Source organism: Nannospalax galili, unplaced genomic scaffold, assembly GCF_000622305.1.
Source record: "Nannospalax galili isolate Female #2095 unplaced genomic scaffold, S.galili_v1.0 scaffold870, whole genome shotgun sequence".
NCBI classification, from domain to species: Eukaryota; Metazoa; Chordata; class Mammalia; order Rodentia; family Spalacidae; genus Nannospalax; species Nannospalax galili.
This window is the reverse complement of record NW_008329130.1, coordinates 1,384,613-1,400,157: the sequence shown is the minus strand read 5'-3', so window position 1 is coordinate 1,400,157 and position 15,545 is coordinate 1,384,613. Positions and strand designations below refer to the sequence as shown.

At 38.7% G+C, this 15,545-nt stretch overlaps 1 protein-coding gene across 9 annotated transcripts in view; it reads left to right on the top strand.

Annotated features, from left to right (window-relative positions):
* The window catches only part of Kif1b (kinesin family member 1B), a 163,197-nt gene that overhangs the window by 54,291 nt on the left and 93,361 nt on the right, over positions 1 to 15,545 (top strand). For 3 of the 9 annotated variants that reach the window (XM_029562857.1, XM_029562845.1, XM_029562859.1), the window contains 6 exons: positions 1,636 to 1,713; positions 3,518 to 3,583; positions 7,653 to 7,728; positions 9,414 to 9,492; positions 10,476 to 10,618; positions 15,327 to 15,460. In XM_029562857.1, the coding sequence (XP_029418717.1) occupies positions 1,636 to 1,713; positions 3,518 to 3,583; positions 7,653 to 7,728; positions 9,414 to 9,492; positions 10,476 to 10,618; positions 15,327 to 15,460 (576 nt within the window). Of the gene's footprint in view, positions 1 to 1,635; positions 1,714 to 3,517; positions 3,584 to 4,996; positions 5,015 to 7,652; positions 7,729 to 9,413; positions 9,493 to 10,475; positions 10,619 to 11,667; positions 11,710 to 15,248; positions 15,461 to 15,545 lie in introns of all 9 variants that reach the window. The other 6 variants (XM_029562850.1, XM_008831782.3, XM_029562852.1 and 3 more) reach the window with 4 other exon arrangements.

Genomic DNA, 15,545 nt, shown 5'->3' with positions numbered 1-15,545 from the left:
TTTATAACCACTCTGCTTTACTTTTTTTGGGTGGGGCATTATTGGGACTTGAACCCAGGGCCTTACACATTCTAGGCAAGTGACTTTACTACAGAGCTATATCCCAAGGCCCTTGTTTTTTTTTTTTTTCTTAAACATTTAAAAAATTACTTTATGTGTATGAGTGTATTGCCTGAATGTGTGTAAGCGCACCCATGTTGTGCAAAGCCTATGGAGGCCAGGCTAGAAGAGGGCATTGGATCCCCTTAGAACTGAAGTTACAGACCATTGTTAGCCACCAGTGCTCTTAACCCCTGAGCCATCTCTGCAGCCCCCTCAAAGCTTTTTTTTTTTTTTAAATTTTTGGTCTTTTTTAGACAGGGTCTCTTTGTAGCCCCAACTGGCCTGGAACTCACAGAGATCCACCTACCTCTGTCTCCCAAGTGCAGGGATTAAAGGTGTGCACCGTCATGCCTGGCTTCAAAGCTTCATCTTTAATATGCTAGTTTAATAGGCTTCATACATCTTTTTTTTTTTTTGTCTTTTTGAGACAGGGTCTCCGTATAGCCCCAGCTGTCCTGGAACTCACTATGTAGACCAGGCTGGCCTCAAACTCACAAAGATCCGCCAGCCTTTGCCTCCCAAGTGCTGGGATTAAAGGCGTATGCCATCACGCCTGGCTAGGCTTCATACATCTTTTTTTTTTTTGTCTTTTTGAGACAGGGTCTCCTTGTAGCCCCAGCAGTCCTAGAACTCACTATGTAGACCAGGCTGGCCTTGAACTCACAGAGATCCACCTGCCTCTGCCTCCTGAGTGCTGGGATTAAAGGCATGCGCAACCACACGCAGCGGTACATCTTTATGGTATACTGTTGTAGCAAAGTGTCATGTTTATCTTAAATGGAATTGTTCATTTCTCTGTTATTATAGTGAAATACCCCAAAGTAAGGTAATTTTTTATTTATTTTTATTTTTATTTTTTTGACTGCAGTCATAGGTAACTTTTTAAAGAAATAGGTTTACTTAACTCAGAATTGCACAGGTTTAAGGCCATGGTCCAAGATCTGGTGAGGATCTCATAGCAGGCAGTATCACAGTGATGGAATCACACAGTAGAGGAGAGATCACATCACCAGGCAGAAAGCCAGAGAGGTTTTGGGATGGCCAGCTTTGTCCTTTTATAACAGCCCTCTCTGAAGTACTTACTCAGGGGTCCTTATCCCTTCATGGCAAGGTCTTCATTGATATAAAGACCTCCCACTAGGCTCCACTGTTTCAAGATCCCATTCCCTGTTAATATCACCACATTGGGTCCCAAGCTTCCAACATGTGAACCTTTGATGGATAAATTACATCCTCAAGATACTTAATATAATTACTATGAATTTTATGCATGCTGTGTGTGTGTCCATGCACACACACACTTGAACCTAGATCCTTAAACCTGCTACAAATAACTGCAGTGTTGAGCTATGCTGCCAGCCTTGGTCATGCTTTTTAAACTTCCTGTGATAAGTGTTGTCTTTGTCTTGAGCCATGCTTAGGCGCTCCTCTCAAGGTTCTCAACTTCTGTCTTGTTGGTTTTTTTAAGATAGGGTCTCACAGGTTTCATCTTGCTTATTTTTTAATTGCCCCCATGTTTCTGTTCTTTACTAGGTCAGTAAAATCAGCTTGGTGGATCTAGCAGGAAGTGAACGAGCCGATTCAACTGGTGCCAAAGGAACTCGATTAAAGGTATTTATTTTACCAAAATGGTCTAGTCAATCAGAGTTTTGTAACATGGGTCCACAAACTGATTTGTCTGGGGCTAGATCTAGTTACTGCCTGGTTTTACAAATAAAATTTCATTGAAACCTAGCTATATCCCTTAATTTATATGTTATCCATGGCTGCTTTTGTCTGTCCCTCCCTCCCTCCTTCCCTCTTCCTCTTTTCCTTTGTCCCTCCTTCCTTCCCTCTCTCCTTCCCCCCCTCCTTTCCTCTTTCTCTCCCTCCCTCCTTTGTCTTGAACAGGTTCTTTGTGGTCCAGGCTAGCTTTGAACTTGTGTTGCTGGGATGATCTTGAACCTCTGTACCTCCTACCTCTACCTCCTGAGGTATATGCCACCACATCCCATTTTGTAGTTCTCCCATTTTGTAGTTCTGGATCAAACCCAGTGCTTTATGTATGCTAGACAAGCACTCTACCAATTGAGCTACATCTCCAGTCCTCTATGACTTTTTTTTTTTTTTTTTCGTTTTTTTGAGACAGGGTCTCCCTGTAGCCTGAGCTGGCCTGGAACCTGCTATGTAGACCAGGCTGGCCTCAAACTCACAGAGATCCACCTGCCTATGCCTCCTAAATGCTGGGACTAAAGGTATGCGCCAGCACACCCGGCTCTTTATGACAGTTTTTACCTGTGCAATGTACAAAACCCAGTATTTATTTAATCCTTTAGTGAATTTGTTTTCCAATTGTTAGAACTTCAGTGAAATGGTAAGTTATATAGCAAAATAGTTAGGAAAGAGTTTATGGTTGAAGTTGAGATTTGTATTGCATTTTGAGAAATAGGCAAGATTTGGCTAGATGGAAGAGACAATAATGGGATGCAGATGTAAGAACAAGCATGGACTTTTTTTTTTTTTTTTTTTTTTTTTGGTCTTTTTTGACACAGGATCTCCCTGCAGCCCCAGCTGTCCTGGAACTCACTATATAGACCAGGCTGGCCTCGAACTCACAAAGCTCCGCCTGGCTCTGCCTCCCAAGTGCTGGGACTAAAGGTCCGGCTCAAGCATGGACTTTTTTAAAGATTTATTTATTTGGGGGACTAGAGAGCTGGCTCAGTGATTAGGAGCACTGTCTGCTCTTGCCGTGGACCCAGGTTCAATTCTCAGCACCCACATGAAGGCTAACAATTACAGTTGTCTGTAACTCCAGTTCTGGGGGAATCTGACCCCCCCACTTCTGATCTCTATGGGCATTGCATGACACGGATACACTTACATGCAGGCAATACATTCATATATACACATAAAGTAAACATAAATCATTTAAAAGATTTATTTTTATTTTATGTATATGAGTGTTTTTGCCTGCATGTATGTAAGTGTACCATATGCACACAGTGCCCAGAGAGGTCAGAGTGAGTCCGATCTCCCGGAACTGGAGTTAGGCAGAGTTGTGAGCTGCCATGTGGGTTCTGGGTCCTCTGGAAGAGCAGGAAGTACTCTTAACTGCTGAGCCATCTCTCTCCTGTCCCAAGCTTGGACTTTGATATATTGTATAGCAAGAACAGAAATTTCATGTTAGTGAGGTGTGGGAGGAAGACTTGCATCTGAAGGTTTTACAGCACAATCATCTGGAAGACACCAAGGATTGGGAAGTAGGCATGTGGTCCCAGTATGTTATCAAAAAAGGAGAGGAAAGATTGACAGCTATAGTAGGTTTCAGAACTTGTGGTCCTAAAGAAAAAAGTATACTTAGCATTGGCAATATGAGTGATGTGGCAGTATTAGAAATTCTTTATTGTAATTCTTTCATGTTTGGTGTTTATTTTAGGAAGGAGCAAATATCAATAAATCTCTTACAACTTTGGGCAAAGTCATTTCGGCCTTGGCAGAGGTGGTAAGTTTTATATTTCACTGTAAGAAGAAATTTGCCTGCTCTGCAAATACGCTTGTAAATATTTTATGCTTATTTATGAAGGCTGTACTGTTTTGGCCTTTTTATGTGATTTCACCTTTCTCCTTTTAAAGCTTTTCAGAAAAGACACTAGAATAAAATACAGTTTGACTTTGTTCTGAGAGTTAGAATGAAAGCAAAAGTAGATGTGTAAAAGAGCAAAGACCTAAGTTTGATTAGTTTTTTAAAAGTCTTGATAATTATTTCATATCTCACAAATAACCAAATGTAGTCTTTGTAGGTTTTTTTGAGCAATATTTTCTTGATCAGATACAGTACTTTTTGGAGTATGGTGAGCAATATGACTGGTGAATATGTCGATTTAGAAGTCAGTAGTATATTTTTAAAAATATAGTCATGTGCCGAGTGTGGTGGCACATGCCTTTAATCCCAGCACTCGGGAGGCAGAGTTCCAGGCCAGCTGGGGCTACAGGGAGACCCTGTCTCAAAAAGACCGAAAAAAAAGTATGTCTGTATGGTCATATGTCAACGAGGGGACTATATTCTTGGAAGTGTGTCATTAGCTGATTTTATCATGTTGGGAACATTGTAGAATATGCTCAGATGAGCCTAAGCAGCGCAGTCCACTTACCCTAGCATGGTGCTCTGAGAGCTATGAACAAAACATGAGATAACCCAAGAGACAATGTCAAGAAATGAGTAATAGCCGTAGAAGGCTGCTACCGCCATATTATGGCTTACTGTTTTACAGTAAACTTAAGTAGAAATAACAGTCTAAAAACGTGAAGAAAAGCTATAATTATATGCAGATGAGTCTCAATCACTTATCAGATAACGTGTGTTGAGCATAATTCTGTGTGCTATACTTTTTATTTGATTAGCAGTACAGTGGGTTTGTTTCCAGCAGTATTTCTACAAACACGAGAACAACGCTTTGCTACCTACCACCTGAGGACTGCAGTGACTTGGAGTTTTTCAGTGCCATTGTAATTTTATCAGACTATCATTGTACATGCCATACCATGAGCGTCTTCATTATTTGGGTATCTCATTTAAACCACTAAAAAGAATGAACTCTCTGGAGCTGGAGAGATGTCTCAGCAGTTAAGAGCACTGGCTGCTCTTGCAGAGGACCCAGGTTCAATTCTCAGCACCCACATAGTGGCTAACAACAGTCCTAAGTCCAGTTCCAGGGGATCCGACATCCTCTTCTGACATCTTCAGGCATTGCATGACACAGGTGCACTTACACACATGCAGGCAATATACCATACACATAAAATAAAAAAAAATAATGAAATCTCTTTCTTGTCTCTGAGAAGTCATGACCTGTTATTTCCTTTTGGAGGCTTATCCTGTGTTCTTTTTCTCTCCTTTAAATGCTTTCACTTGCAGGATAACTGCACCAGCAAGGTATGGTGGGAACTGGTCCAGCTGAACTCACTGAATTCTCAACTCTTAGAGACACAGGATTTTTAGAGGATAAATAGGGCATAAATTAGAATGAAGCCTTCAAAAAAGTTTTGTCATTTCTTTCCTGGCTCTGGAATTTAGACTGATTGTTAGGGTGATCATGAATCATGAGACTTCACAGCAGAATTAATTTAGGAACATAAAGTACTTTGGAGACGGAACTAAGAATAAAGGAACAAGAGAGAAATTTGAGGAAGCTTTTATGTTCTGTCATCTCATGTTTGTTTCAGTGATTAAAGGTGTCTCTTAATAGGTCTGTAAACCACTCAAAAGAGCTATAAGTTGGATTTCTTTAGCATCCTCCTCTAAAGCATAGCAAATGTCTTGAAATTGTTGGTGTATATATATTAACCTTATGTTATCTTACTTGTTTCCCATCTTGACTGCTCATGAATAATTTAAAACATTAATTTTTTTTTCTATTCTTTGGTTAAAGTGATAAAGTGAAAGGTGTAGAATCCATTTAACTTTTATGAATCTAAAGAACAGTATTTATCTCTTTCTGTACCAAATGGTATATATTTTTCTCTTCTTAGTATTTCTATATAAATACTCTAAAATTTATCACTTTTCTTTTGCAAAAATAACATGTAAAGTACTTAATACTTAAGAATCATATGCGAGGGGCTGGAGAGATGGCTCAGTGGCTAAGAACACTGTCTGCTCTTGCAGAGGACCTAGGTTTGATCCCCAGCACCCATGTGGAGGTTAACAACCTTACATAACCCAAGTTCCAAGGGCATCTGACCCCCCACTTTTGATCTCATGGCCATTACATGACACAGGTGCATTTACATACACACAGGCAATATACTCATATACATAAAATAAAAAGAATAAATAAAATACTTTAAAATTTTTTTAAAAAAGAATCGTGAGAGAAAAATCAGGGTAGGGGCAGTATTTGCATTAGAATATTTAGATATTCAAATACTTAGATTTGTTTTCTCTCCCCTTTTTTGGTTTTGTTTGTAAAGATTTTCTTTATTGTTATGGGTGTTGGGTAAGTGTGTCATGGTGCATGTACAGAGAGGTCTGAGGACAACTTTTGGAAGTTGGTTCTCTCCTTCTGTGGAATCCAAGGATGAAACTTAGGTTGTCAGCTTGTGCAGCAAGTGCTTCTACCTGCTGAGCCATCTCAATGGCCCTTTTTAGGATTGTCTTTTTAAAAAATATTTTATTTATTATTTTTACTTTTTACATGTATGAGTGTATTGCCTGCATGTATGTTAGTACTCCTGTGTCATGCAGTGCCCACAGAGGTCAGAAGAGGGTGTTGAATCTCCTGGAACTGGAGTTAAGACAGTGGTTAGCTGCTATGTGGGTGCTACGTTTCAAACCTGGGTCCTCTGCAAGAGCAGACAATGCTGTTAACTGCTGAGCCTTCTCTCTAGCCCCTTAAATTGTTTTTTGAGGCAAGGTATCACTCTGTAGTTTGGGCTGATCTGGAACTTGCTATGTGGACCAGGCTGACTTTGAGGGATGTGTTTTGTTTTGTTTTGTTTTGTTTTGTTTTGTTTTGTTTTGTTTTGGGGGGTTCTTTGTGAGACAGTTTCCTTATAGTCCCAGCTGGCCTGGAACTTGTTGTGTGTGTGTGTGTGTGTGTGTGTGTGTGTGTGTGTGTGTGTTGTGTTGCTAGGGAATAATTCTAGGGTCTTGTATATGAGGGGCTTTCCCACTGATCGCATCTCTAATCCATAGTTTTTGATAAGAGATGGAGTTATAGTGCTACTTGCCTGTTCTCTCTCTTCCTCCAGAACCCCCACTTGGTATAACAGTCCTTTTCTGAACACCTGTGTTTGAAAAGGATAGATTATCCTTTGTTGAGTATATACCAGGAATAAATTCTAACACTGTGTATTGGGAGGTCAGTGTTTATCAGGGAAGTCTTTCTTCGTAGTAACTTCATTAAAGTATGAGCAACATAGTAGTCAGCCAGCAGATAATTAAATGACTGTTATCTGCAAAACATGTACATTACTTTTTACTTCTAAAGAATGTGATTTCTTCCATTTCAGCACTGCCTTTTTTTTTTTTTTTTTTTTGGTGCTACTGGCTGTAGCAGTGAAGAGCAGTGTAGGGAACATTTTAAATAGACCCTAACAAGCTTGACTTTAATAGTCTAGTGGTTATGTTTTTTGTGATTATTTTTAAGTCCTTGTCAAAGACAAATATCTAAAATATTTATGAGTGAAATGTGTTTCCTATAAATATTAGCGTGTATAAAGACATAATATGGATAGAATATTAGATAACAATTTTGTATTGAATTAAGTTTGCTATATTTGGTCGTTATGCAGTATATATCTGCTGAACTATTTAATCTTTTGAGGATAATTGAAAGATAGATTATGGAAAATATTGATAATGGTTGGCTGAAAGTATATGATAACTCATACTATTGAATTTTTGTGTTGTAAAATTTTCAAGAATTGAACTATGAATAGTAAATTTCAGTTATGGAACTCTATAATTTGATTTATTTGGGAACTCTACAATTTGATTTATTTAGACTGGTTTGATTTTCATGTGAATTTTTCCTATAATGTTGCTAAAGGTACTCTTTTCTCTTTAATAGAGTAAAAAGAAGAAGAAAACTGATTTTATTCCTTATAGGGATTCTGTACTTACTTGGCTTCTTCGAGAAAATTTAGGTATGTCAACTACTGGTACAAATTAACTTCGTAGCTATCTAATTTTTCTTTGAGATAGAATCTTACTATGTGGCCCTGGCTGGCCTTGAATTCCACCCGCTTCTGTTTTCCTAGTGCTGGGATTAAAGACATGAGCCACCAGGTCAGTCTATATATAGTTATCTTTTCAAAAAATATTTTATGTGTTTGAGTGTATTGCCTGCATGTATTAAGTGTACCTGTGGAGTACCCAGGGAGGTCAGAAGATGGAGTTGGATCCCCTGGAACTGGAGTTACAGATAGTTGTTATCTACCTTGTGGGTACTGGGAACTGATCCCAGGTCCTCTTGAAATACAGCCAGTGTTCTTAACCTCTAAGTCATCTCTCCAGCCCCCTATAATTATCTTTTTAAAGTGGCTTAACTGATTGTCTTTTTGGTTAATCGTTCTATATCTGGTTTGGAGAAGATTCATCTCTAGATATTCATAGTACCTCACTTGAATGTTCCTTGTTTTGTTCCATTTTTGCTTCTGATTTCACCTGACTAGATTGATTCAATTTTTTTTGCCGGGGGGGGGGGTCTTTTTGAGACAGGGTCTTCCTGTAGCCCCAGCTGGCCTGGCACTTTCTATGTAGACCAGTAGACCAGACTGGCCTCGATCTCACAGAGATCCTCCTGCCTCTGCCTCCGAAGTGCTAGGACTAAAGGCATGCGCTATCACGCCTGGCTAAAGTGATTTTTTTGTTTTTGGGGGGTTTTAAAAAATATTTTATTTATTATTTTTATTTTATGTGTACACATGTATTACCTGCATGTAGGTAAGTGCACCCATGTTGTGCAATGCCCACGGAGGACAGAAGAGGCTGTTGGATCCCCTGGAACTGGAGTTATGGACAGTTGTTAGCTGCCATGTGGGCACTGGGATTCAAACCCAGGCCTTCTGCAAGAACAGCCAGTGTTCTTAACTGCTGACATCTCTCCAGCCCCCTGTTTTTGTTTGTTTGGTTGGTTGTTTTTTTTTGGTCTTTTTGAGACAGGGTCTCCCTGTAGCCCCAGCTGTCCTGGAACTCGCTATGTAGACCAGGCTGGCCTTGAACTCACAGAGATCCGCCTGCCTCTGCCTCCTGAGATTAAAGGCATGTACCACCACGCCTGGCCCTGTTTTGTTTTTTTAAGACAGGATTTGATACAACCCAGGCTTGAACTCCTGATTTTCCTGCCTCTACCTCCAGAGTAGAGAATTATACACATGCATGACACTACACTTAGGTAGAGTGGTTTGAAGGGAAAATAGGTCAGGAACTGTAATTCGGCGAGTCAGACATCAAAATTTGAGTGAGTATAATAGTACCCAGCATGAGAACGTTTAAGAAAGTGGCGCACCTTTAATCCCAGCACTCAGGAGGCAGAGGCAAGTGATGTCTGTGAGATGGAGGCCAGCCTGGGGCTACAGGGAGACCCTGTCTCAAAAAAAAAGTTGTTGGGTGCCAGGCATGGTGGCACATAGCTATAAACCCACCCAACACTTAGGAGATGGAGTCTGTAGGATTGCCAGCTCAAGGCCAATGTGGCTATATGAGAGCTTGTCTTTAAAAATTGTTGGCTTTTAATTGTTAGGGTCTGAGATTGTGCAGTTAGCTTTGACACATTCAGTAAAATTCTAAAATGAGTATAATTTGAGATATTTGTAATTCATCTTCTTAGGTGGCAATTCCAGGACTGCAATGGTTGCTGCTCTGAGCCCAGCAGATATTAACTATGATGAAACTTTGAGCACTCTAAGGTACTCTCCTTTGTGCTTAGTAGCTAAGTACTTTTGTTACACCATGGGTTTTCTTCTGCTATGAAGGTTGTCATCACAGAGGAAAATGATTTTTATTATAATGGAGTTTGCCTTTATATGGTTTTCAGATTCATTGGGATAAATGGGAATTTTTTCATAGGAAAGATGTTCAAATTACTTGAGTGATATTTCTGAATAACTCTTAGATAACAGTAAATTTTTGTAGTATTAAAAGAAGTGTTTCCATCTTGAAACTTTTTTTTTTTTTTTTCGGTCTTTTTGAGGCAGGGTCTCCTTGTAGCCCCAGCTGGCCTGGAACTCACTGTGTAGACCAGGCTGGACTTGATCTCACAGAGCTCTCCCTTGCTGAGATTAAAGGCACTTGGCTTCATACATTGTCTTTATAGATATGTTCAAGTTGTGAAAAGTACTATAATTATCAGTACATGTAGCATTGAAAAATTATCAACAGAATATTCACTAGTAGACTATATGTGGAGTAAGTTCACTTTAATCTGAAGCTATCTTCTCTTCTTCCATAAATTTTTTTTTTTTTTTTGGTCTTTTTGAGATAGGATCTCCCTGTAACCCCAGCTGGCCTGAACTGGTGATGTAGACCAGGTTGGCCTTGAACTCACAGAGATCTGCCTGCCTCTGCCTCTGGAGTGCTGGAAAGGAGTGTGCCACCATGCCCGGCTATAGAAAATATTTTTAATGCAGCAAAGGATCACTATGTAGGTCAACAAACTGGGTTTGAATCCTCTCTCTGGTAATTATTTCTGTTGTGATCTTGGGCAAATCATTTAAGTTCATCTGAGCCTTTTTTGCTATCTCCATAAGGTGCTGGACAGCCTCATTCAAATAGTATCAAGGCTTATAAAATGTGTAAATATTCAGGATGTTTGGTTTAGAGATAGTGATGTGTTACTTACAAAAGTAAAACCCTTGAGAAATGGCAAGAATGAACTTCCTTTTTTATCTAGATACGCAGATCGAGCAAAACAAATTAAATGCAATGCCGTTATCAATGAGGACCCCAATGCCAAACTGGTTCGGGAATTAAAGGAGGAAGTGACACGGTTGAAGGACCTTCTTCGAGCTCAGGGGCTGGGAGATATTATTGATAGTAAGTGAATAAGAATCAGCACTTTTCCTTTAGCTTCTTACATTTAAAGTAAATGTAGATTTTAAGAACTTAATGAAACTGAATGGTAGTTAAAATGGTTTTATGGATAATTTTTCTTCTTAAAAAGGCCAGTGAAATTATCTCAAAATTCCTTTATGTGCTCTCTGCCCAGGTTTCCAAGAAGTTTTTTTGTTTTATTATTGTTGGTTTTTATGTAAATTTATTCTAAAAAATGTCACTTCATAAAAATGTTACTTGGAAGTTTTTGTTTTTCTGGATTTAGTAGTAACATATATGTAAGAAACCCACCAGTTAAGTCTACTTCAGATAAGATTCACCTTTGAATGACCCCAGTTACTTATGAATTAAATGATGGGGAAAATTTTAAATTCAGTCAAGTTCAAAAACTAGACTTTCAGAAAATACTGTTATACAGTGTTCTTTTATAATGCATGCTTTAAAAAAAAATTCAGTCATCTGTCTGTGTAGTGCCTAATCAAAATTCACAGTGTTGCTCATTTTTACAGTCCTTGCTTAGCATGTGCAAGGCCCTGGTTTTATCCCCCAGTAAGCACTATTAAAAAAAAGTTCTCGCCGGGCGTGGTGGTGCACGTCTTTAAGGCAGAAACAGGCGGATCTCTGTGAGTTCAAGGCCAGCCTGGTCTACATAGTGAGTTCCAGGACAGCTGGGGCTACAGGGAGACCCTGTCTCAAAAAGACCAAAAAAAAAAAAAAAGTTCTCATAAGTGAATAAAATAGATATTCAGATAGAGTATGGGTTTCTTTAATAAAGCATATTTTTATTTTTTTAGTGTAAGATAAATATTATGTACTTTAACATTCTAACAGATTTTCGAGTCCTCTTCCAGCTTAGCTCTTATTGATTAGGGCCTGGATTTAAATTAATACAATTTGTGAAAAGGATAATATATTCTAAATTTTCATTTTTTCGTCTTCCCAAATGCCAAATGCTGCTCTGTTCCCACTCTATGTCACTACTGAATCTGAACTTTGACCCTTCTTGTATTTTCCCTCCTGCTTACCTTTAGTTGATCCATTGATTGATGATTACTCTGGAAGTGGAGGCAAATGTGTGTATATCATGTATTGGCTGTTTCCAGTACACTGACTTGCTAATCTGCCTTTGCTGGATCAGCTTAAAATGAGCTTTGCATGCCAGCAGTCCTAATAGGGAAATCCCAGACAGAGTGTGATATAAAAATCAATTCTCTTGTTTTTGCCCTTTTCTGTTTAGCAAAGCTACCTTTGAGAAATTTCAGTTTGTGCCTTCACTGAAGTTGAGAGAGGCTTAAGCACTTCAAGTTTTCCCTGCTTCAGCTTTCCCCCCATGTAATTAAATCAAATTAAAAGTCATAGTTGATAGGGCTAGTGATGCTAGAAGCTCACATTTATTGAATGTTTGTAATATTTTGCCCCTATTTTGGGCACCTTAAGCAAACTATCTCTTTTAATTCTGTCATAGACAGTGAAAAAGTTACTTTGTCTCTATCTTACCATAGCTTGGAGTGGTTTGTTTCCTGAGTTGTCATGGGTTAGGTTAGGTAGGTTAATTCAGAGCTCTTGCTTTTAATTATTACTACAACAGTTTTTTTTTTTTCTTCTTCTTCTTAAATTGCTCCCTTTCATGGTCAGATTATTAAATAGGAAAGCACTTTTTGAATTAGCATTGTATATATAGGCCTTTGTATAATTAAGGAAAATCATTTTCAGTTAGCTAAATTGTCTGCAATTAAAGAGATCTGCATGATGGGCTAGCACTCACCTATGCTTATCTTCCATAGTTTTCTACATATATTGGGCCTTACCTTACTTGGGCATTAGATAGATGTTTTCCTCCTTTTCATAAACTGCAAATTAAAAATTTTTAATTTAGATATAGTATATGATTTAAATGAAGATATAAAGGATCACAACTAATTTTCTAAATAGAGACATTAAGTTGAGAAAGAAATAGTTGCTTATGCTTTAAAGATAATTCATCAAGGAATTGTTATGTTAAAAGATATGCTAGATCTCAGTTTGGGGATTGATTTTTTGATTTTCACTGATTTGTTTACCTGTAGTAAGCTATCAGCTGAGGAAATGCATAGGGGAACCCAACATAGTACTAGTTACTATGATTTGTTAAGCCTTGAAGACCCTAGACTGTCAACACACATGTGGCTCTTGGACTGGAACCACTCTGTCTGAGATTTCCGAAGCTGAACAGTATTGGTGTGAAGAAGATGCCTTCTTGTTCTTGCTTTTGTGCTCAAGGTGCTGCTGCTGGCTTGTTGCCTCCCTCTTCTCTGAGCAGCTGTGCATTTCCTGAAAACCATGCATGACCAAGTTTTAATCCCGTATCTGTGAAGGAGAGCAGCCCTGACTACCTCTCAGTTTCCCTTTGGATCTATTGCTTTTAATTGGTGTTAGGGCTTGCATGTGTCCAAGGGACCTTCTAATCTCCATTCATCCTGCTCTTTCCCACCTTGCTGCCATCACCTGATGGATAATTCTTTGCTCTAGTTCCTATTCTGCTTTTAAAACGTGCCTCTTTGCTTGTTTCCCCATGTTCTATATTTGCAGATGGTAGTTTTCAAACTGTCTTAAAGCAACTACCAGAGGCTTTAAGGGGCTTTAAGAACGGGTTTTCATTAATTAGTAAAGATGAGTAGATCCAGAGTGAATATTTTTTTCAGCTACTTCTGTCACTTCATATCCTTTAAGGAAAACTTAGTTTTGATATGAATATTAAGTAATGTAGATTTCCTCAAATTAAAAAATGAGGACCAGCAAGATGGTTCAGTAGATAAAGGTGCTTGCTTCTAAGCCTGACAACCTGAGTTAGAGTCCTGGGTCCACATGCTGGAAGGAAAGAACTGATTCTTCAAGTTGTCCTCTGACCTCCACAAGTGTGCAACACACACACACACACACACACACACACACAATTAATTTAAAAATGTAATAATTTTTTCTTTTTCTTTTTTTTTTTGCAACAAGGTTTCACTATATAGCACTAGCTGGCCTGGAACTTGCTATGTAAACCAGGCTGGCCTTGAATTTACAGAGATCCTTCTGTTTCTCACTCCAAGTGCTGGGATTAAAGGCATGTGCCACCACTCTTGGCCTAATAAATTTTTTGTTTTGTTTTGTACTTTTTGAGACAGGATCTTCCTGTAGCCCCAGCTGGCCTGGAACTCGCCAGGTAGACCAGGCTGGCCTTGATCTCACAGGGATCCGCCTGCCTCTGCCTCCCGAGTGCTGGGATTAAAGGCGTGCGCCACGAAAAATGTTATTTTTTAATGAGCTAATTTTAACATAAGATTGTAACTCAGTGTGGTCACACATTCCTGTAATCCCAGTCCTGCTGTAGGTGAAAAGTTAGAAATTCAAGGTTATCCTTCACTACATAGCAAGTTTGAGGCCAGTTTGAACCGTGTGAGACCCTGTCTTTTTTTTTTTTTTTTTTTTCCCCCTTGGTCTATTTGAGACAGGGTCTCCCTGTAGCCCCAGCTGTCCTGGAACTCACTATGTAGACCAGGCCGGCCTTGAACTCACAGAGATCTGCCTGCCTCTGCCTCCCCGATAGCTGGGATTAAAGGCATGCGCCACCACGCCTGGCGAGACCCTGTCTTAAAACAAAAATAGGAATGTGTCAAGATCTGTGATCCCCCCCCACCCCGTGTTCTTTTGAAAAGGATGGTTAATAAAGGAAAGTGCAAAATAGCAAATTAGTGAATTTTATTATTAGTGATCTTTTAACTGAAACCAGTTTAAGAACACAATTTACACTTGTATCCTATATCTTAGTAAGTGAAAATAATGTCTCAACAACTTGCATATCATACTAGGAAGCAGGCTTACCAGTGACCTAATTATTATACTGTTAGACATAGAAGGATTTTACTTAAATTACCAATTAGTTTTAATTTTTTTTTCTGTGATTGATAAATGGAAAATATACCAAAACTTGTTAATTCATCACTTTTTATTCCCCGTTGAAACAACCATTCAATACTGTTTTTACCATACTTGCTCAAAATTACTCTCATTTCTACAGTTACTTCTTTTCATTTAAGGCATTTAAAACATCTTTTTGGCATATTAAAGTGTTACTATACAAAAGATACTACTAAGTGCTCAGCATTATAACTAACATTTCTTGAAAATTTTTATCTTAATTCCATGAAACACTGGGCCAGGCCAATATGGAATGGAATATTATTAATAAATAAATGATTGCTTCCCCCCTTTCTGTTATAAACTACTAGAATTTAAAAATATAGTAAATCTTGAAAAGATTGTAGACTTAGAAATAGTAGAAAAAAAATACAAGGACCATTGCCTGTTTAGGAAGAGCGTATTTAAAGCTCTGGTTGTACCCTCCCACATTGGAATTTTTTTGTTTCTAAATTCAGAAGTGATTCTTAGCACCTAGAATCAGATAATAAAAGGAGACATGTTTTAGAACTGCCATCTAGAATAATTTTATCCTTGCCTTTGTTTTATAACATGTCTTTGTCTTGGTGCTTTGATGCTGTCCTTTCTTACAACTGGTATTCCTTCCTGTCTTTTTTTCTTCCTCTGCTCCTTGTCCTTTCTATCTTCCCTTCTTTCCATCTCCCAGATCTGAAAGATTTTCAGAACAATAAGCATAGGTACTTGCTAGCCTCTGAGAATCAACGCCCTGGCAATTTTTCCACAGCATCCATGGGGTCCCTTACTTCGTCTCCATCTTCCTGCTCACTTAGTAGTCAGGTGGGCTTAGCATCTGTGACCAGTATTCAAGAGAGGATCATGTCTACACCTGGAGGAGAGGAAGCCATTGAACGTCTAAAGGTAAGTAATTACTCAGAATGCTGGGTATTAATTTGGTTTCATAAAGTAAGGCTAGGACTAAAAATCACTGCAAGTTTGGCTTTGC